The 21,769-nt window shown below is 37.0% G+C and overlaps 1 protein-coding gene across 4 annotated transcripts in view; it reads right to left on the bottom strand.

The window, feature by feature from the left end:
- The window catches only part of AP3M2 (adaptor related protein complex 3 subunit mu 2), a 126,475-nt gene that overhangs the window by 3,017 nt on the left and 101,689 nt on the right, over positions 1-21,769 (bottom strand). For all 4 annotated transcript variants that reach the window (XM_056813599.1, XM_007476394.2, XM_056813598.1 and 1 more), the window contains exons 3-8: positions 13,450-13,621; positions 11,955-12,092; positions 11,295-11,380; positions 10,914-11,047; positions 5,967-6,174; positions 5,404-5,548 (exon numbers count right to left, since the gene is read on the bottom strand). In XM_056813599.1, coding sequence (XP_056669577.1) covers positions 5,404-5,548; positions 5,967-6,174; positions 10,914-11,047; positions 11,295-11,380; positions 11,955-12,092; positions 13,450-13,621 — 883 coding nt within the window. The remainder of the gene's footprint in view (positions 1-5,403; positions 5,549-5,966; positions 6,175-10,913; positions 11,048-11,294; positions 11,381-11,954; positions 12,093-13,449; positions 13,622-21,769) is intronic.

The raw sequence follows: 21,769 nt of genomic DNA, 5'->3' as shown, positions 1-21,769 counted from the left end.
TATCACAAAAGTCTCTCTAGTTTATCTTAGCCACTGTGCTAAAGGGATTTTCCTTAAGCACAGAGCTGACCAGATCCTCTTTTAGTCAACTCTAGTATCTCCCTATTGCCTCTAGGATAGATGATCAGCTTCTCTGTTTTATTTTTAAAGCCTTTCACAACTTTACCCCAGCCTCAACTATAGTCATTACGCACTCTTCTGTCCTCTGCAGTCCAGACAAACTGGCCTTTACATGTGATGCCATACTTCTGATTTAGTATTTTTTTTACTGACATATCTTCCCTTCTCACCCTCCTCCAGAATTAAAGACTCAGCTCAAATCCCATCATCTGCAAGAAATCCCTCTGGTCTCCTCCAAGTATCTCTCCTCTTCCCTCCCCCTCTGCTCCTTCTAGGGCCTTCCTGTAGAGATTTCCTCCCATCTACACTGTATTTCTCATATATATATATATATATATATATACATATATATATGTATATATATATATGTATATATATATATATTTGCTTACATGCTGCCTCCCTAAGAATGTAGGCTCCTTGCAGGTCTTTCACTGTTTCCTCAACACTTAGCATGGTAGCTGGTATACAGCAAGTCCTTAGCAAACACTTGACAACGATGAAGATGATGATGATGTCTGGAACACACTCCTTCCTCACCTCCACCCCAAAGAATGCCTCTCTTCTTCTACATTGCAGCCCAAGATTCACTTTGTATATAAAGTCTTTCCTGATCCCTTAACGGTGCCTTACAAACCACAATCTATGGAAGAGGATGAGGAGGTAGAGAATTCTATGAAGGCCTTGACAAGATTCTCCAAACCAAGTCAACATATATCTTATTATTTGATGATTTTAATGTATTTCATGTAGTGAAAAATGTAGAAAAATACAATTTACAATTGAGAACTGAAAGAGGTCAAAGGTTTATAGACTACTTCATGTCCTAATAATACTAATACTTTTTAAAAGAATAGAATTAATTGTACTATCAGAAATGATAAGCAAGATGATTTCAGAAAAAGCTGGAAAGATCTGCAGGAACTGATGCAGAAAGAATAAGAAGAACTGGGGAACACTGGACACAGTAACAGCAATATTAAATGACAATCAACTGTGAAAATGTGGCTGCTTTCAGCAATGCAAAGATCTGCAACAATTCTGAAGGTCTCATGTGGGGGAATGCTATCGACCTCCAGAGAAAGAACTGATGGAGTCATCTTTCACAACAATGTAGTTACAGTTTTATTTTGGGATTTTGGTCTTGAATGAGTGTGCTCTTACAACAATGACCAATATGAAGTACAGCCATCCCTATATCTCAGTTCACTCATTCCAGCTTTACTGGATCTCAGGTTAAAAAAAAAATCTGTTTGGAAATGACCAAATAAAATAATGTTTAAAGTGAAAAAAAAGAAAAAGAAAAAATGAAATTGGGGAAAATAAAATATTTAAACAACAAAAAGAATAAAAAAAATAATAGAATTAAAAAAAATCTAATTCTATGTTGGGGAGTTTTTGCTATAACCTGGAATTTTTTTTTTTTTTGGTAAGAAACCACCAGTTTATGGAATGAAAAATCCAGCAACAACTCTCCCCTCCTCACAGCCCAACCAAGAGAGCCTCTGAGCCCCCGCAGGGTGCTTTGGCCAGCAGGACAGAGTCACAGGCCCCGGGCACCGGAGGGCTGAGAAGAGAGAAGCCTTTCTGGATGGGGACGGGCTGGGGGGGGGGGGGGGTCTCAGTGGACAGAACACTGACTGGAGGCCTGAGGCCTGTAGCCCTGGCACCTGGAGCTCAATCCCCCCTATCTTCGGGGTGGAAGAGGCCGCCATGAGGAGGAATGAGGCCAGCCGAGCCAAGAACAAAGGTGGAGGGATTCCAGCAGGGGCTCCCCTGATCTGAGGCTGCCCACAGAGGGAGAAGATGGGAAAGGAACAGGAGCCAGGGGGGAGCCTGGGGGAGGCGGAATGAGGCCGGAATGTGGGTGGGCACAAGTGTTGGGGCAGAGAAGCCGGAGGGGGCAGGGCTTGCACAGCGGAGTCACCCCGAATGAGGAGGAGAGAGCAGGCCAGGGCAGCGGGAGCAGGGGCCAATGAGTTCTTGTAGACACACGCACAACAGTGACAGGACAGAGGACACCGGGGATGCTGGGCAGGGCCCCTAGGAATGGGGCCCAGGGACAAAGGGGCCCTTCCCTATTGTGCTTAGCCAACCAGGAGATAGAGAGGCTTGGCCACCCTGACTGTCCCTTGCATGCTGGGCAGCTGCTGGGCAGGCGCCGGGCTCCATCCCTTTGGCCTCAGACCATCCCTTGTCCCCCTTGGGAAAGCGGGCTGACTTGAGACAGAGATGACCTTCCTGGGTGGGGTGGGTGAACTAACTCCTAGCCAACAGCTATGGGTCTGTTTGCTCTCCCACTACTTCCTGGATTTTCACCTAATTGCGAGGGTATCTGGAACGTAACTCCCAGATAGGTGAGGGATCATTGTATTTCTCATGATAATAAAAATTGTTTTTTCAAATAAAAATTTTTTAAAAAGAATTTAGTTAAGTGAAGAAGAGATATGAGGATGTACTTTTCCTCCCTTTTTGTAGGGGCAGGGGATTAAAGATGAAGAATAATGTAAATGCTATACTTGGTTGATGAGTTGGTTAATTTTGTTGAGGTTTTTTTCCTGTGTTTTAGTCTTTGTTATAAGATATGATTCTCTACAAGGAAGTAAGAGGATGGATATGTTGAGAAATAAAAGTTTTACAAAAACTAAGTCTCTTAAGAAAAAAAATTAATTTAAAGGCTTTGGAACAAAAATGTCACAAAATGATAGAAATTGATAGATCACCCATATAGATATTATATCTGACTCAGTTGTTTGTGTGTAGTCAAACAGACCATAAACTAGTCAGAACAAATGTCAAAATCAGCAGTCCTAGTTGCCCAAACTGGGCCAAAGATGATTAAGCTAAGAAGACAGTATGTGCAACTACAACACCTCTAATGTCATCTATACAAATGAGCTAATGGAAACCAATGGAGATTGAGGAAAAGATATTAATTGAAAGAGACTACCACCACCTCTCCTGCTGAAGTTTAATGAATATAAATATAATCACAACAAGGAGGGGATCAAAGAAGCCCCAAACCAACCTTAACCAACAAATAAATATTTCATCTTGCCAAGACAAGAGACAGGGCAATGCTAATTTAGAATATAAATTCATTTAGGAAATGTGACAGAAGTAGATAGATTATAAGAAAAACAGCCTCACAAAATAGTAAAAAATGATGGAAAGAAAACTGAATCTGAAAAAAGTCTGATGTAAGACCCAATTAAATTGAGAGATCATGGGGGCATCTGGGTGGCTCAGTGGATTGAGAGCCAGATTTAGTGACAGGAGGTCCTAGGTTCAAATCTGGCCTCAGACGCTTTCCAGCTCTTACTCTGGGCAAGTCACTTAACCCCAATTGCTTAGCCCTTATCAATCTTTTGCCTTAGAACCAATACAAAGCATTGATTCTGAGATGGAAGGTGAGAGTCATTAAAAAGATAAATACATAAAATCACAGATCCATTGAAGTATAAATTAGAAAAGTTACCCTCCTGTTCTTTCAGTGATTATGACTTAAAAGGGATTTAGTTGAGGATTACAGGAAAAAAAGCTAAGTAAAAGAACATGATGAGTGAATCAAATTCCAAGTTATCTATGATTAACATGGTAATTATTACTCAGAATGTTCTGTGATAGGTCTAGAAGGGTACAGATGCAATCTTCAAGGATATCTTGTTCTAAATTAATTCTAATCACCCAAATCAGTCAATAGCCTGAAAGTTGGAGGTGTGGTGGGGAAGACTGATTTTAAAGAGTTCTAAAGGCAAAGAGACTTGCTAGAGTAACTAGTAACTCCCAGTTAGGGTATGCTGATCTGGGTGGGTTCAATGGGTCTAGAATGATTAATGATCAAGTACAGATCAGGAAAAAAAAATTCTGAGCAAAGCTATCATCTAAAGATACAGGTGTATGTAACTAAAATCAGAAGGGAAGCAACAAATTGGGAAACGATCTACATAAAAACCTCTGACAAAGGTTTAATTACTCAAATTTATAAAGAGCTAAATCAATTGTACAAAAAATCAAGCCATTCTCCAATTGATAAATGGGCAAGGGACATGAATAGGCAGTTCTCAGCCAAAGAAATCAAAACTATTAATAAGCACATGAAAAAGTGCTCTACATCTCTTACAGTCAGAGAGATGCAAATCAAAACAACTCTGAGGTATCACCTCACACCTAGCAGATTGGCTAACATGACAGCAACGGAAAAGAAATGAATGCTGGAGGGGATGTGGCAAAGTAGGGACCAACCATTCTGGAGGGCAATTTGGAACTATGCCCAAAGGGTGATAAAAGACTGTCTGCCCTTTGATCCAGCCATAGCACTGCTGGGTTTGTACCCCAAAGAGATAATAAGGAAAAAGACTTGTACAAGAATATTCATAGCTGTGCTCTTTGTGGTGGCAAAAAATTAGAAAATGAGGGGATGCCCTTCAATTGGGGAATAGTTGAACAAATTGTGGTATATGTTGGTGATGGAATACTATTGTGCTCAAAGGAATAATAAAGTGGAGGAATTCCACGGAGACTGGAACGACCTCCAGGAAGTGATGCAGAGCGAAAGGAACAGAACCAGGAGAACATTGTACACAGAGACTGATAAATTGTGGTACAATCGAAGGTGATGGACTTCTCCATTAGTGGCAATGCAATGTCCCTGAACAATCTGCAGGGATCTAAAAAATACTATCCACAAGCAGAGGATAAACTGTGGGAGTAAAAACACCGATGAAAAGCAACTGCTTTACTGCATGGGTTGAGGGGATATGACTGAGGAGAGACTCTGAGTGAATACTCTAATGCAAATACCAACAACATGGAAATGGGTTCGAATCAAGAACACATGTGATACCCAGTGAAATTGCACGTCAGCTATGGGAGAGGTGGGGGGGGGGAAGAAAAGAAAATGATCTTTGTTTCCAATGAATAATGTTTGGAAATGACCAAATAAAACAATGTTTAAAAAAAATAAAGATATAGATGTACCTTCAAACTGTAGACCTTGGAAACCAATAGCAAGTCACAAAGGATTTAAGTATAACCTCTTATCAGCATTTCTTCACTCTTACTTGTAGCTAGTTCTTTTCATCTAAATGATTTTGATAATTTGACAATGAAGATTATAAAATTTCCCCCAAAATATGTTGGAAAAAAAATACACTTTCAAGTCTAGCGTTCACATTTCAGCTAAAGAAACAAAACTCTGTAAATAAATAGTAAGCTGTCAGGAAAGCTTTTCAAATCAGAAAGCCATTTATATCCCTTGACATCTAGCTGTTGGTTACTTACCAGAGATGGCCAGCTGCTGGATTTTAAATTGCAGGTTGATAGTAGGATTCTCATCAGGTTTAGAAGCCCCAGCTTGAAGACTCATAGTTCCCTTCAAACTTGGCAGCTTTTGGGGATTTATTTTTCCTACATCCCAAGAGAGTAACTTCAAAGAGAAGAGGAAAAATGATAACAGAATTGATGACTCAAATGCGCTATGTAAATATTTTCATTAGTCTTGTTTCTACACACACAAAAAAAGTCTACAATACTCCTCTTAAATGTATTTGAGCTATGATCTTTTACAGAAAAAAAAAGGGTTTTAAATAAAAAATTAGTTGCACTGGGATTAACATGTGAAGAAAGTTGCTTTCAGGGTGTTAAGTATGTAACATAAGCTGTCCCTGTGGTGTTTTTACTACCTACAGGTAATGATTATATTTTTTATTGTCACATCATGTCAAAGAAGGCAAACTGTCCCAATTTCCATTTCCAACAAATTACACAGTCACTTCTGGGAATTAAAGAGTTATTATTGTATTAGATAATTCCAATCCAAAATTTCCTAATCCACAATCACTTACCTTGGTAACTGGGTCAAAAGTGTGAGTTCCCTGAGATGGAGTAAGGCTCATATTTAGGACCCCTTTGGGCATTTGGCTGGTGACGATCACTCCCTCTATAGTTTTTCCCATAGTTTGCTTGGGCCCCACTGTGATCTCAAAGCGTCCCAATGAGCTACTATCTCGGAAACTGATGTTATGTTTCACATAGACTGGAATTGCAACCAAGCTGAGGGAAGAAAAAAGAAAAGGGAATTCATTCAATTATTTCAATGAAAGCATGTAACATCTCTTAACTTTTTCCTTTTTCTCTTGCCATCATATTATCTTCTTCATGTGAATTAACTCATTAAAGTACCTGGTATACTTTAAACCATTATTTATTTATTAATTATTATTTTTAATTATTTTTATTATTAATTATTTTTATTTATATATAATTATATATAATATAATTATATTTAATTATTAATTATTATTTAAGCCAAAACAGATGCTAGTTATTATTATCATTATTGAAATTACATCTTATTTTTTTAACAATCCATATACAAAGAATAAACAAAAATACTTTCTCCCCCCCCCCCAGGATTACACAGAATCTAGTAGCTAAATTATAAGACATAGAGTCTTGACTCTAAATTTCTAATTGCATAAATGGAGATTTTGAATCCTAGACTTCAATCCCCAGAAGTCCTTGGTATTTCCCAGAATCCCCTATAATCTCACCTGAGTCTCCACCTGGGTGAGATCATAATTAGTATTTAACTGGCAGTAATGCCTCCCACACAAGTGTAGCAAGTAAGATAAGTTCGGGGATTTAAATGGGCTAATCAGCCATGGCCACATGGGTTTTCATTTTGTATCTTCTTTATTCCTTGATTTCTAATAATCCTTCATAAACCTCATAAAAATATAATATTTTTATTACTAGAGATATAATTTAAATTTTATAGTAATGGCAACCACTCAGATGAGAACTTCTCAATTTTTTTTAAGATAATTTTTTTTTAAGCCACATTTCTCCTGCCAAGGCTTTTCGCCCACTCTCGCAAAGCTGTTTCTGATTCAGCTCGTTCCTCCTGATCTTCTTGACCAAGATCACTCACCCAGGCCCTGGCCGGGGCCTAGCTCCTGCTCCTGCCTCCAGCCATCTCTCTCACCTGGACCAGGCCCAGCCCTCCTCTCCAAGCCCTGGCCTCAGCCCCAGCAACTCTACTGATCTCTGGCCTCCGAGCCAGATAGTCCCAGGCCAGCCCCAAGACCCAGGCTGCTGGTAGCTGCCCCTGTGTCTTCGGAATCACAAACTGGTAAAACCTGGGGTATTCGTTCCTTAGGCAACGAGGAGAAGGAAGAGACTTTTTCAAACAGGAAGTTGATTACAAGTATGGCATATTCTATGAGAGAGCAGTGCATTTTCTATTTCAAAGGATATTTTTTGAGTGCACTGATCCTTTTACTTATCTTACCTGAGATTCAGGGGAGAAATTCATCTCCCTGCAACTCTTTGCCATTTGGGCCTGCCCAATTTGAGATTCATAAAACCCATATTCTTCCTTGCTATGGGGAATTCCACAGTACTGACAAAAGGAATCTCAATGGAAAAAAAAAGAACTTTAAAGAGACTGGAGGTTATATTTTTAAGATTTTTAAGACTCCAATGTTTTATAAAAATCTCTGTATTTTATTGTATTTTGCCGATTGTTTTAAGATTTAATTTTGTTGGGTTTAAGTTCATATGTTAATGTATTCAATATTATTCTGTTACACTGAATCATTTTAATGTACTGGGTTTTAACTACTGTTATATTCTGTTGCTTTTCCCCTATAACTATAATGAACAAACATTATTGAATAAACCCATATATAAAACCAGTCTTTTTTCTATTTTGACTTTGTAAATTGTCACATAGAGGATGGATGGACTTCATCAAAACTGGTTACAATTGTATAACAACCTTTGGAAAATTTAATGAGCTAAATATCTCAAATTGATTTTAAGGGGTCTTTAGACATGATTTTTTAGATTTTTTTCTCAACTCTGATCATTTTGCCTGCCTCTAACAGGAGATAAGGTCCATTTTAGTAGCTGAAGTGAAATACAATTATAATCCCCACCTCCCACATTCATAAGAATGTGAATGGATGGGACATCACAGTCTCATACCAAAGGAGCTGGGAAGTTAATCCCAGGGCATGGTACCCCTGGATGGCTCCCCAAAAGGGAGCATCTCTCATTTATAACTCTTCAACTCACTTTACTTTCACAAGAACAATCTAGATTTCTTGATGATGTTCTAGACCCAAATAAGTTTTACTTTGTTTAAAAATGTGTTTGCCAAGGTTGAAAAATTTGCTACACCTGAAAAACTTATGACAAGTATCCATTTTCTTTAAATGTCATACAGCAACTTATGTGAAATATGATAGTAGGTTTGTTTTCTATTGTAATTAACTGGGCTATTGCAAATTTTGAGGATTTCAATACCTTTTGAATGTGCATTACCTGCTGTACTACTGTTCTTTAAAAAAAGAAACTGTTACCTTGTGAAATTCATTTGCTAATACTCACAGTGGATCATGGTCAAGTATGAAGAGGAAATGGATCTCATTTTTGGTGAGAAAGCTTGTATTCTATATTTCCTTAGCTGACACAGTGTGTCAATGATTATAAGCTATATTTTTTATTTTTAAAAATTCTTTTATTATATTTTTCTTGCATGTGCAATATACTATTTTCAGTTTTTTTTATTTTTTCTCTCCTTTTTATATTTGAAGCACAAATCCCCAGTATTAAGATTTTCTTTAACTTTTTTGATTTTGCAGTAATATGTTTAAAATATATTTGTTAGAATGTCATTTCATACCCAAAAAGCTTGAGACTATAAAAATGATGCCATTAATTGTTTAAAAAATTTATGGGACTTTGCTTAATGATTCTGTCTGATTCCAGGACAAGAGAATACAAGAAGCACAAAGCTAAACTGCATAGTGCCAATAGAGCACAAGGTCAAAAAGACCAACCAATCCTGGTGGGATTGATGAAAATTTTAAGCCATAACAAGAGGACTTGAACATGTTTGGGGTTCGAGGTTGTGGCTGTTTAACATGTGTTAAAGGTAGGTCTTCCTTGTTCCACATTCTACCAAGTATCTCAAATTTGGTTTCTACCTGGCTCCTAAAATCTAGTCCCTTTTCTGTCTTTCATAATATGGCAACTTTCTGTAGTCCTGGCAACTGATTGGGTAAATGCTTAATTGCTTAAATCATTTTAATTGGGCCCTGATTCAAGGACCTGTTATAGATTTATTTTTCCTTTACTTAGAATTTTTATACATAAGACTTTGAAAGTCTATATTTAATCCAGAAATTATCTTTTTTATTTGGATTTTTTTGATGTTTTTGATTTCTTTCCAATTGATTCATATACCTCATAACTCAGCCATGCATCCCTAAGTGATCCCGTGTTTTTCAATCACCCTCTTCGGGGGGTGGGGTGGGGGTACATATAAAATATTATTATTTTAAATTGCAAAGTTTAAATTCCTTTTGAGAGTAATTTTAGGTTAAGAAACTTGCTACCTCTCCAAATCCAGAAAGTGAACTGTTTGGAGAAGACACCATGAAGATGCCTCCACAGACCACATACTGCATCAGAAGATCCAGAGTGAACTTTGAGATGTGGTGATTTGAACTGTATGGGGTTTGAATGCATTTGTTTTGTATGTATACTCTATGCCAGAGGGGACTGCCCCCTAACTGGTTTTTTGTCAATGCGCCTAGTAATCATTGATTTTGTTCTCTTTTCTTTTTACCCACAAATTATTGCAGTCTTTAAGCTGATTATGTTTCCATGATCCTTTTGGAAAAACTGGTTTCCCAAAGGATCATAGGAGGTATGTATAACTGGAGATTTTGAACCCTAGACTTCAATCCCCAGAAGTCCTTGGTATTTCCCAGAATTTCCTATAATCTCACCTGAGTCTCCACCTGGGTGAGATCACAATTAGTGTTTAACTGGCAGTAACGCCTCCCATGTGCTCTCTCTTGCATTTTAATGATGTATCAAGTGTAGCAAGTAAGCTAAGCATGGGGATTTAAATGGGCTAAATCAGTCATGGGCATGTGGGTTTTTATTTTGTATCTTCTTTATTCCTTGATTTCTAATAATCCTTAATAAACCTCATAAAAATATAATATTTTTTATTACTAGAGCTATAATTTAATTTTTACATAATTTTGCTGAGGCAGTGGACTTCTAAAACATAGCCTTGGGTTCTGAAAATCAGAGTTTGAAACCTGGCTTTGCCACTCACTAAGAGTCTCACCTTGGGCAAATCCTAGTCTCTCTTTGGGCCTCAGCTTTCTAATCTATTAAATAATGGAATTAGAGCTCTAAAAGTCAATGTTTCTTAAAACAAAATCAATTAAGCTCACAAATATTGAGTACCAGGTTATCAGGAATGACACTGAGAAGTCACTTTACCCCTGTATTTGCACTTTTAGATTGATAGGTAATGCTTTTTTCTTGGAAGTGTAATACTATATTACCTTATACTTATGTAGTGCTTAACTTTTTTCAAAGGCCTTTTGCATTCAGGATAAAATTTGATCCTAATAAATCAATAAAACAGGTGGGGCATTATTTTTCCATTTGATAGATGATAAATATAGAGAAGTAAACTGGATCACTTATAACAGGATACTGGCCAAGTTGGGACCAAAACCTGGTTCCCTGTACTTTCTCCTATACTTTATACTTTTTTTCACTAATTCTCATTTACTCTAAAGGAATTGAAATCCTCAGATTAAAGAGATAGTTGAAATCTGAACAATCGTTTTCTATAGTTTTTCAAATATTTGTTGAATGAACAAGAACACAAAGAAAACAGGTAGGTTCAAATTCTAAGTTGAGAAAAATATTATGATTCAGACATATTTTCATTCACATGAAGAAAAGCTGCTTACTTCTGAGCACTGACATGGTAGGAGAGCAGGCGGAAGTTTCCATCAGGGGGGATGAAAGAAAGGATACGCTCAGATTCCCAGCGCTTGAAACGAACACAAGGATGAAAGCTGACATCATCCAATAACCTAGGGTTCTAAAGTTACCATATAAGAAAGAATAAGAAATAGAAAATAAATACTCATATATCGTCCAAGGAAACTGTTTTGATATTTTTCATAAAAATAAACAAAAATCCTCCAGTTATGTAGAATGAACTTAGTCAAATACAAGTTTTTTGGCCAATACATTTAATTCCTCATTTCATTTCTTTCTCTTTTTTTACCACTAAGTATGCCAATATCTCTTTTCTCAAGCACTATATCTCCAGTTCAGTATTTTACCATGAAGGAAAGTGTGAGGTCTGGCATCCCTGTCAGCTTGACACAAGCATCAATGACTCCTTGAATCTCAGCAGTGATTGTAGAACCTGACAACAAAAATAAAACAAACAAAATAAAAGCCCACTGAACCAGTAAAATGTCATCATTCTAAAAAAAAGTTCTAAGACATTTCATGTAAACTAAAAGACCTTAATAAAATGTAATTTCCCCCAAATTCTAAGAAGTTTTTCCTCAAGGTCTGTCAAATTAAATAAATGGGAAAAAGTCTTATTAGTAATTCCATTAGGGATAATCAATACCAGTAGGGTCCTAGTAATAAGGAATAAAACACTTTAGGAAAGCAACACTTTAGAAAATGAAATTTCTACTTAGAAAAATTATTTTTAATTTTCTTTTTTGGTGCTTAAAGATCTTAATAGGAGGAACACAAGATGGGCAAAGAGATTGTCAGAACAAAGCTTAATTTATGTGAAATCCCACAATAAAATCATAAAATATCAAGACAAGCCTACTGACATATTGGACAGAGACACAAATAAACATAACTGTCAGTTAAGTCATAAAAGAAGAGCCCAGTTCCTGTACAAATTACTACATGAAAAAAATCATTGCTCTCAATTTCCTTAGCACTCAGACACTTCAGATCACAGCTGTAGATACCTGATTTATCAATGATGGCATCAATCTCTTCAATCACATCAAAATATGCCTCGTTATTGGTATATTTCACCCCAGTCCGTCGCCATGGTACCACTGATAACTGCCCAGTGGGAAGCTGATCACCCACATTTGTGCTTCCTAAAACAGTGATTAATGCAATTTTATACATATTTGATTCCAACTTTCCTCTCCCCCCTAACCAAATATCTATATAATTAGTGAAAGCTTTCCAAACTAAAGATACACTCTTCTCCAAAGGCTTTTCCCCTCTTTATTCTGGAATGACCTGATCTATCTAAAAAATTTCTTGTTGCCATCTGGTCTGGCAGTGTTCTTAAAAGAATACTACCTCCCTTAGTCACCCTTCTCCCTACTCCTGGTGAGGGAAAAAAAGCTACCTAAAGAACAGACTCCATTATTATGGTTTTGAAAGTAACCTGAACTTACTTACTCAAATTCCACAACAGCCTGCAGTTTTAAATAATGTAATGGCTTCCACCAAAGATATCAGTATATACAGTGGTGTACAATTTTCATGGGTAAAATCATCTCATTCTTGATGAGTTCTTAGGTTTACCAGGACTCTGGTGCCAGAGTGAATCCATCAATACCATCTCTCTTAGACCAATATTAAGGCCAAGGGTTTAATGTCATAAAAGATTACTGTAATTACTTTCCATTATATGCCAGCTAAAGATGTATTTCAAGCAATTTTTATGTTCATCATAAAAAAGTTGAAGAGGGGGCAGCTCGATAGCTCAGTGGATAGAATGCCATTTGGGAGAGCCTGGGTTTAAATCTTGCTTCAGACATTTCCTAGCTGTGTGACCCTGGGCAAGTCACTTAATCCTGTTTTCCTAGCCCTTACCCTTCTGTTTTAAAGGTGTTACTAAGAAAGAGTTTTTTAAAGTAAATAAATAAATTTTAAAAGGTAAAAAGATTTTACTAAAATTCTATAAAACTAACCCTCATCTAAGCTATGTTCTCTTCCTGCTCTTTCTTGCACATTTTCAAACTGAAGGTAGAAATAACAAATTATAAGCATCTTCATATTCAGGTGTTGGGGAGGTTGTTTTTAGACATCAGTTTCCTAGGATTGAGTTGGATTCAGAGCATTTATAACTCTGTAGTGTTTTATAAATGACCACATTTCATTAAAATATATACAGAAAATAACAAAACCGTAAGACTTCTAGCTACCCTTCAGTGGTCTATTTCTTTTCCCTGTCAAAATGCTCAAAATGTATAAAGGTTTTTCTTCCTTGGAAAGAGGTAGTATGAGTTTCTTGGAACTAAATAAATTTTCTGCATAATAAAGAATATCATGTCAGTCCATGCACAACATTTAGAGAACATAATTAGAAATAAAAGTAAAGCAACTGGAAATCAGAAATCATTTTTCTCCTGAGACAAGAGCTTAACCAGTACAAAATTTTAGAACATGCCATATGATTTCAGCAGAGACTACAATCAGTTTTTGTGCTCTTCTCCATACCTGTGATAGTGTTAACAACAGTTCGGAGGATAGTAGGAGGTTTTATCAGTTCTTTCAAGATGTTTGACTCAGTAGCCAATGGGAACCCATTGTCTAGCATCTCTTCTAGTACCTCATAAACCACAACAACATTATCTTTGATAACTAGCTCTGAACAGACTCCAAAATAATCCTGGAGAAAATAAAACAAATATATTGATCACATACAAAGAATAAGAAATACAATAACTTTTCTAATGAAAGAAGATATAGTCTTGTTTATATTGTTTAAATTTTTAAAGAGTGTATTTTTCTCAATCACATGTAAATTTTTTTAACATTTTAAAAATAATTTTTGAGTTCCAAATTCTCTCTCCCTTCCTTCCCTCCCCATCCTTGAAAAGGCAAGCACTTTGATAGAGTTTATACACCTGTAATCATGTTAAACACATTTCTATATTATCCATGTTGCAAAAGAGAAAACAGATTTCCCTTCACCTTGCTGCCAAAAGAGAAATCATGACAAAAATAAAGTTTAAAAGTATGCTTTGACTTGTATTCAGGCTTAATCATTAAGTTCTTTTTCATAAGTCCTTTGGAATTATCTTGGATTGTTGTCTGGATCTGAGCAGCCAAGTCTTTCATAGCAGATCACTGTACAATATTGATATTGCTGCATACAATATTATCTACTGGCTCTGCTCTCTTTACTTTGCATTGTTAAGCCTTCCCAAGTTTTTCTGAAACCATCCTGATCATCATTTCTTATAGCACAAAAGTATTCCATCTGAATCATATACGATGACTTGTTCAGTCATTCCCCAATCAAAGGGCATCCCTTTGATTTCCAATTCTTTGCCACCACAAAAAGGGATGCTATAAATATTTTTGTACATATAGGACCATTTCCTTTTTCTTTGATCTCTTTGGGATACAGATACAGCGGTATTGCTGGTTAAAGCATATGCAGTTTTTAGACCTTTGGACATAGTTCTAAATTGCTTTCCAAAATGAACCAAGAGTGCATTAGTGTCTTAGTTTTTCCACATCCCCTCCGACAGTGTTTTCCTTTTCATTGCATTCAGTCATTTCTGTCTTATCTGATTCTTTATGACCCCATTTGGGATTTTCTTCCTAAAGATAATGGAGTGGCTTGTCATTTCTTTTTCTAGCTCATTTTACAAATGAGGAAACTGAGGCAGACGTGGTAAGTGACTTATCCAGGACCACATTAGCGAGTATGTATCTATGGGGAGATTTGAACTCTGGAAGATGAGTCTTCCTGACTCCAGGCTCAGCATTGAGCCATCTAGCTGTCCCTTCTGTCATATTAGGTATGAAGCAATACTTCATTTAATTTGCATTTGTCTAGTCAATGAGTTAGAGCATTTTTTCATATGGAAACTGCCTGTTCATATCCTTTGACCATTTATCAGTTGGGGAATGACTTCTATTCTTCTAAATTTGACTCTGTTCTCTATATATTTGAAAAATGAGGCCATTATCAGAGAAACTTGTTATAAAATCCCACCCCTCCACCCCCAAGTATCCTGCTTTTTTGGCTAATCTTAGCTGCACTGGCTTTATGCAGAATCTCTTTAATCAAAATTATACATTTTATCTCATAAGACTCTATCTCAGTCATAAATTCTTTCTTTATCCATAGATCTGACAGGCAAAGTATTCCATGCTCCTCTAATTATCATCCTTTATTTCTAAATCATGTACTTGCTTTACTTTTATTTTGGTATTTGGTGTGAGATGTTGGCCTACACCTAGTTTCTGTAAAACTGCTTTCTAGTTTTCCTGGCAATTTTTGTCAGACAGTAAATTCTGTCCCCAAAAGCTTGAATCTTTGTATTTATCAAATAGTAGATTATTATGGTCATTTATTAATGTGTATTGTGTACTTAATCTTTTCTGTTGATCTACCCCTTTATTTCTTAGTACCAGATTGTTTTGATGATTACTGTTTTGTAATACAGTTTGAGTTCTGGTAGTGCTAGGCCACTTTTTTTCACTTCCCCCCCCCCCAACTGATTCCCCTGATAATCTTGACCCTTTTTAGTTCAAGATGAATTTTTTTTTCTAGTTAAAATTTTTTTTTGGTAGTTTGATTTGTATAGCCCTGAATAAATTAGTTTAAGTAGAATTGTCATTTTTATTATATTGGCTCAGCCTACCAAAGTGCTACCAATAATATTACTCTAAGTGTTTCGATCTGACTTTGTGTGAAAAGTGTCTTGTAATTGTTTCCATATAGTTCCTGGGTTGTCTTGGCAGATAGACGCCAAAGAATTTTATAGTGTCTGCAGTTTTTTAAATAGAATTTCTCTCTGTCTTCTTGCTGGACTTTGTTGGTAATAACATTACTTTTTGAACACTTTTTGCTGAGGTTTCCAGAAACTTGTTTTTATAGATGGGTTTTTTTTCCTTATTCTATTTCAGTATTTCTGTGTGTAAGTGTCTATGTAACAAAACAATAACACAAGAATTATAGCTTGTATTCTATTTCTATTGATTGGCAAAACTTATTATAGTATCTTAGGAGTTGCAAGTGACTTTTAAAGGTCATCCACCTAACTCCAATCTAGTGTAAGAATCCTGTTATAATAATAGTGTGACCAAAGTATTGCTTAGTGAAAGTACAGAAGTCTTTAGAATATCTTTCATTGTTTAGAAGCAACAAAATAAAAGGGAGGTGGGTCTATGCACATTTTTTAATAATATGACTATAATTGTGGAGCATTTTCTACTTGATTCTAATAACTTTATGCTGTGGGCAGGTTTTATCACTGAACAATTAGTTGTTCCATACTGAATGGATTGTTTTGATAGATAACCAAGTTCTTCATCACTAGAAGTTGTTTTCTTTTGTTTTAACCCTTACTTTCTATTCTAAGGCAGAAAGGAGGTAAGTAAGGACTAGGCAACTGAGATTACATGACTTATTTGGGGTCACAAGTTAGGAAATGTCTGAAGCCAGATTTGAACCCAGGTTCACCGAACTCCAGGCCTAGAACTTTATCCATCGTGTCACCTACCTATCTAAAAGAAGTTAAGCAGAAGCTAGATGACCACTTGTTGGAGTATATAGAATCCCAGAGGAGAAGGGGCCTCATATGCCATTACTGTCTAATAACTGAATAAACAAAATTCAATCACTGAACAGTAATTTTATACAACACCCCTGAAAAGTAAGTATCCTGTCTTCAGTGGGAAAACCCCAGTGATGGGGAATCCACTATCTCCTGAGGTGGTCCATTCCACATTTAGGTAGTTCTGTTATTTTCTATATATCAAGCCTAAATCTGTCTCTTTACAAGTTCTACCTATCATTCCCAGTGTTATGCTGAGGGCCAAGCACAAATCTAATCACTGATCCACATTAGAGCCCTTCAGATATTTGAAATGAGCTTTCATGTGCCTTCTCACCACCTAGCTTTTCAGGTTAAACATCTCTAGTTCCTTCAACTGGAGACCTAGAGCACAGTGTCCTGGTGCCTTATTATTATTGTTGCTCTCCTTTGGATGTACTCCAGTCTGTCCAGGGCTGACCTAAATGATGGCACAGAAATGAACACAATATTCCATATGTAGTCTGACCAGGCAGGTACTGTTATCCATTCTGGACACTGTGCCTCTTCTTCAGTATGGATCTGTGATTGCTTTGGTATAGAAAACTTTCAGTGAGGATATTCTATCAATATAGACCAGCAACTGCTCTGGGGTTGCTGAGAGGTCTCTACTTGCCTGGGATCACCCAGCTACTATGTGTCAAAGACTGGGCTTAAACCCAGTTCTTGCTAATTTGGACTCACTAGCTCTCCTGAGGCTACACCAAATAACAAATTCTTTAGATGTAGCACATCCTATGAGCCTCATGACAGTTACATATAAGACAAGTACATATCTCAAGACTAGGAACATTTCACAGGTGAGAGAATTTGGACACTGAGAGGTTAAGTGCCTTATTCGTGGTTACAGGGTGGAAAAAAGCTCTTTCTCACTTTACTTCCCTTTACTTTGAGTTATTATTAATAAGTCTTATAAAAATAATACTTAGAGTACATGGATATTTAATTTTAATCTTACAAGGGCCACTGCCTGAGGTTTGTTTCAAATACAAATACTCCTGACACTCTACCTACCTTGTCACGCTGTCCCTTGGGACAAGCTTTTTGGACTGACAAAGTGGACTATTGTCTCATATTCAGCTTACAATCCATTAAAACTTCAGGTATTTGTCAAACTGTTGTCTAGCCACATGATAGTCTGTGACAGTCTATGCTCCCTATTGCCTTCGGGATCAAGTACAAAGTGTTCTGTTTGGCATTCAAATTCCTTTATAACCCAGATCTTCCAACTCTGGGATTCTATGAATAATCCTTGAAAAATAATCACTCAACCTTTTCTTTAATATCTCTAGTAAAGAGTAACTTATGTCCTTAAAAATCAGTCTGCTCCATTGTTGGACAGCCGTGATTGTTAAAAAAGTTTTTATATTGAGTCAAAACCTACCTCTTTGAAACTTTTATCCCTTGTCCTTGTTCTGCCTTTTGCAGTAACACAAATCAAGTCTACTCCTTCCTGATGAAAGTTTATCAAGTATTTGAAAACAATTATCATGCCTCAACTCATGTCTTCCCTGTTCTAGGCTAAGGGCAACAGACTCTCAGAATTGGAAAAGACCTTACAGGTGACCTAACCTACCAATAATTAAACAAGAATACACTTTACAGCATTCCTAACAAAGTGGTCATCGAGTCATTGCTTAGAAACTTCTAAATGAGAGGCAATCAACCATTTACTGAAGCAATTCATTCTATTCTGGATAGCTCTAATTGTTAGTGACTCCTAAAACCAAAATGTGCTTCTTTGCAACTTCCACTCCAGGGTCCCAAGTTCTATACTTGGTATAAGCAGAAGACATATAATTCTACTACGTGACAGTCCTTCAAATACTTCAAGATAGTAAACCTTGAAGTCATAAAGTCTTCAAAGTCTCAAATCTTCTCCAGGTTATCCATTCCAAGGCCCTTCAACTGATCCTCATATAGGGCATGATCTCAAGACTCTTCACCTTCCTGGTTGCTCTCTCGTGGATGTTTTTCAGCTTATAAATGTGCTTTTAAAAATGTGGCATGCAATACCACTGCTGAGTTTATACGCCAAAGAAATAATAAGGAAAAATACATGTACAAGAATATCCATAGCTGCACTCTTTGTGGTGGCAAAAAATTGGAAAATGAGGGGATGCCCTTTGATTGGGAAATGGCGGAACAAATTGTGGTATCTGTTGGTGATGGAATACTATTGTGCTAAAAGGAATAAAGAAAAGGGAGGAATTCCATGGAGACTGGAAAGATTTACAGGAATTGATGAAGAGTGAAAGGAGCAGAACCAGGAGAACATTGTACACAGAGAATGACACAGTATGGCACATTCAAAGGTAATGGACTTCTCTATTAGCAGCAATGCAATGATCCAGGACAATCCAGAGGGACTTATGAGAAAGAAAGCTAACCACATTCAGAGGAAGAACTGTAGAAGCAGAAACGCAGAAGAAAACATATGATCGATCATGTAGCTCAATATGGATATGATTAGAGTTTTCTTGTTAAATGATCGCTCTACTACAAATGTGCATAACATGGAAACAGGTTTTGAACAATGATACATGTATAACCCAGTGGAACTGCTTGTTGGCTTTGGGGTTGGGGGATGGGAAATCATGAATCATGTAACCATGGAAAAATATTCTAAAGAAAAAGAAGAAAAAAAATGTGGCATGCCTAACTGAAAATATTCCAGTTATGGTCTAACCAGGGCAGAGCACAGCTGAATTATCACCACTCTAGTGCTGTATACTCTATCTCATATGTCTCAGCCTAAAACTAAATTAGTATTTCTGGATACAATATCATACTACTAACTTAGAATAGCTTATAGTCTACTAAAACCCCTCGATCTTTTTCAGATAAATAGCTATCTATTCCTCCCATATTGTAATTATGAAAAAAAGTTTTAAAAATTTAAGGAAAAGACCTTATCTTCATCCTTATTTAACTTTTTAGATTCAGCTCAGTGCTCTTGCTAGTAAATATCTTTTAAAAATTCTGATTACAGAACAATGTAATATCAAAATTTGTAATTTTGATAAGCATTTTAATCTCAACTTTTATCAAAGTACTTTATAAAAAATCTAAAATAGTATGGAGTCAAGTTCAGATCCCTGGGGTACTGAAGACTTTTGTCCACGGGAATACTGAACATTAATGATTATTCTTTGAGTTCAACTAATCATAGAGTTGAAGCTATTTACATCTAATCCATGTTTCAATCTTGCACACAAGACATGACAAGAGAATTCATCAAATATTCTGCTAAAATCGTAGTAAGTTGCATCATAAAGTCAAGTGTGGTGGTCGATGCCCAGTCTTTGCTACTGGGGGGAGGTTAAAGCTGGAATATAACTTGAGTTTGGAAGCTTGGAGCTGCAGTGGGATTAAAGCTAATCAGGTATCTGCCATAAGTCTAACACCATCATTAAGTAAGTCCACCCTCAAGGGCTACCATGCTGCCTAGACAAGGGTTAAACCACATCAGAAAAATGAAAGAAAGCTTTTGTGCTGATTAGTTTGGGGATTAGACCTGTGAGTGGTTAATGGACTTCTAGACTGAGTAATATAAGGAGACTCAGTTTCAAAAATAGTCATCTAGTATAGACAAGAAGATAGTGTGCTGGGGTTAAGAATCAGGACACTTGTCCTTCCCTAATTCTGCAATTCCTCTTCCATTCTCTCAAAGACAGTGATTCAGCAAACACATCTGACAACCGTTATTAGTACTTGAGGATAAATTCCCCTTGGGTCTTCATCTAATGCTTATGACTTAAAATCATAAATGGTAGCTAGGTATTCTTTTTTTTAAACCTTTACTTTCCATCTTAGAATCAATATTGTGTATTGATTCCAAGGCAGAAGAAAGATAAGGTTTAGGCAATGGGGGTTAAGTGACTTGCCCAGAGTCACAGAGTTAGGAAGTGTTTGGGGCCAGATTTGAACCCAGGATCCCCCCATCTCTAGGCCTGACTCTCAATCCACTGAAACACCTTGCTGCCCCCTAAGTATTCTCTTATCTCATTATCCACACCCCCCCCCTTTAAAGTTTCCCTCCTCCAAACTTTATTTCTTCTGTCAGTATCACCATTCTGCCAGTCATCCACTTAGGCATTCTTGACTTCTCCCTTTTGGTCTATTCACATATATTGATAAGACTTATCAGTTCTACATCCTCAACATCTCATATCCATTCCCTTTTCTCTACACGTAAAACTATTCTCCACAAGGTTGCCAAATTGATTTTCCTAAGGCACAGGTTCAACAACGCCATTCCTGTTCTCAAGAGGCTACAGCAGTTCTCTATTTATCTGGGAAAAACATGACTTTCCTCTGGGGGCATTTTAAAGCTTCCCATGCTGTTTCCAGCCTGCTAGTCCAAGCTCATTGCACAGAAATCTCCTTTATGTACTCCAGATATCAGTCCAACTGGATTATTTGTTGTTGCTTGCATACAACCTACCACCTACTTGCCTGGGTCTTTGCACAGGCTGTCTTCATGAATGAAGTTAATGGACTTAATTGCTATCTCTTGGAATTTCTACCTTCTTTCATGGCTCAGTTTATATGCCACCTCCTGTAGGAATCTATCCTGACACCCATGTTTGCTAATGTGCTCTCCCAAAATGACCACATATATACTTATATGGTGTATCTTCTCAGTAGATGGTAAGGTCCTTAAGGATATTGTTTCTCATTTTGTCCTTGCCTCTCCACACTTTGCTTGACTACAGCTTTTTTATATTTATTAATTTAATATTTATTGTAGTAGATTTCCTTGCTAACATTGGGCACCAATGGTACTAATCTGAGGTACCAATTCCATATTAACCATTTTTGTACTGTCCTAGACAATACAGAAAGCATCTTTTTAAAAACCCTTCCTTTCCGTCTTGAAATCAATACTGTGTATTAGCTCCAAGGCAGAAGAGCCATAAGGGCTAGGCAATTAGGGTTACGTGACTTGCCCAGGGTCACTAGCTGGGAAGTGTCTGAGGTCAAATTTGAACCCAGACCTCTCATCTCTGGGCCTGGCTCTCAATCCACTGAGCCACCCAGCTGTCCCCCAAAGAGCATTTTTCTTGCAGAGAAAGAAAGGCAGAGTAAGAGTTTAGCTGTTCTCTATTTGTCCCCATTTGCTCAGAACAGCAATTCCATTCCCTCTTAGATTCCAACCACCCCTTTGTTCTTAGTTCTTGACAGTTTTTGCTCTTCCCGAG

Source organism: Monodelphis domestica, chromosome 1, assembly GCF_027887165.1.
Source record: "Monodelphis domestica isolate mMonDom1 chromosome 1, mMonDom1.pri, whole genome shotgun sequence".
NCBI lineage: Eukaryota > Metazoa > Chordata > Mammalia > Didelphimorphia > Didelphidae > Monodelphis > Monodelphis domestica.
The sequence above is the reverse complement of the archived record's forward strand: the minus strand, read 5'-3'. Positions and strand labels throughout refer to the sequence as shown.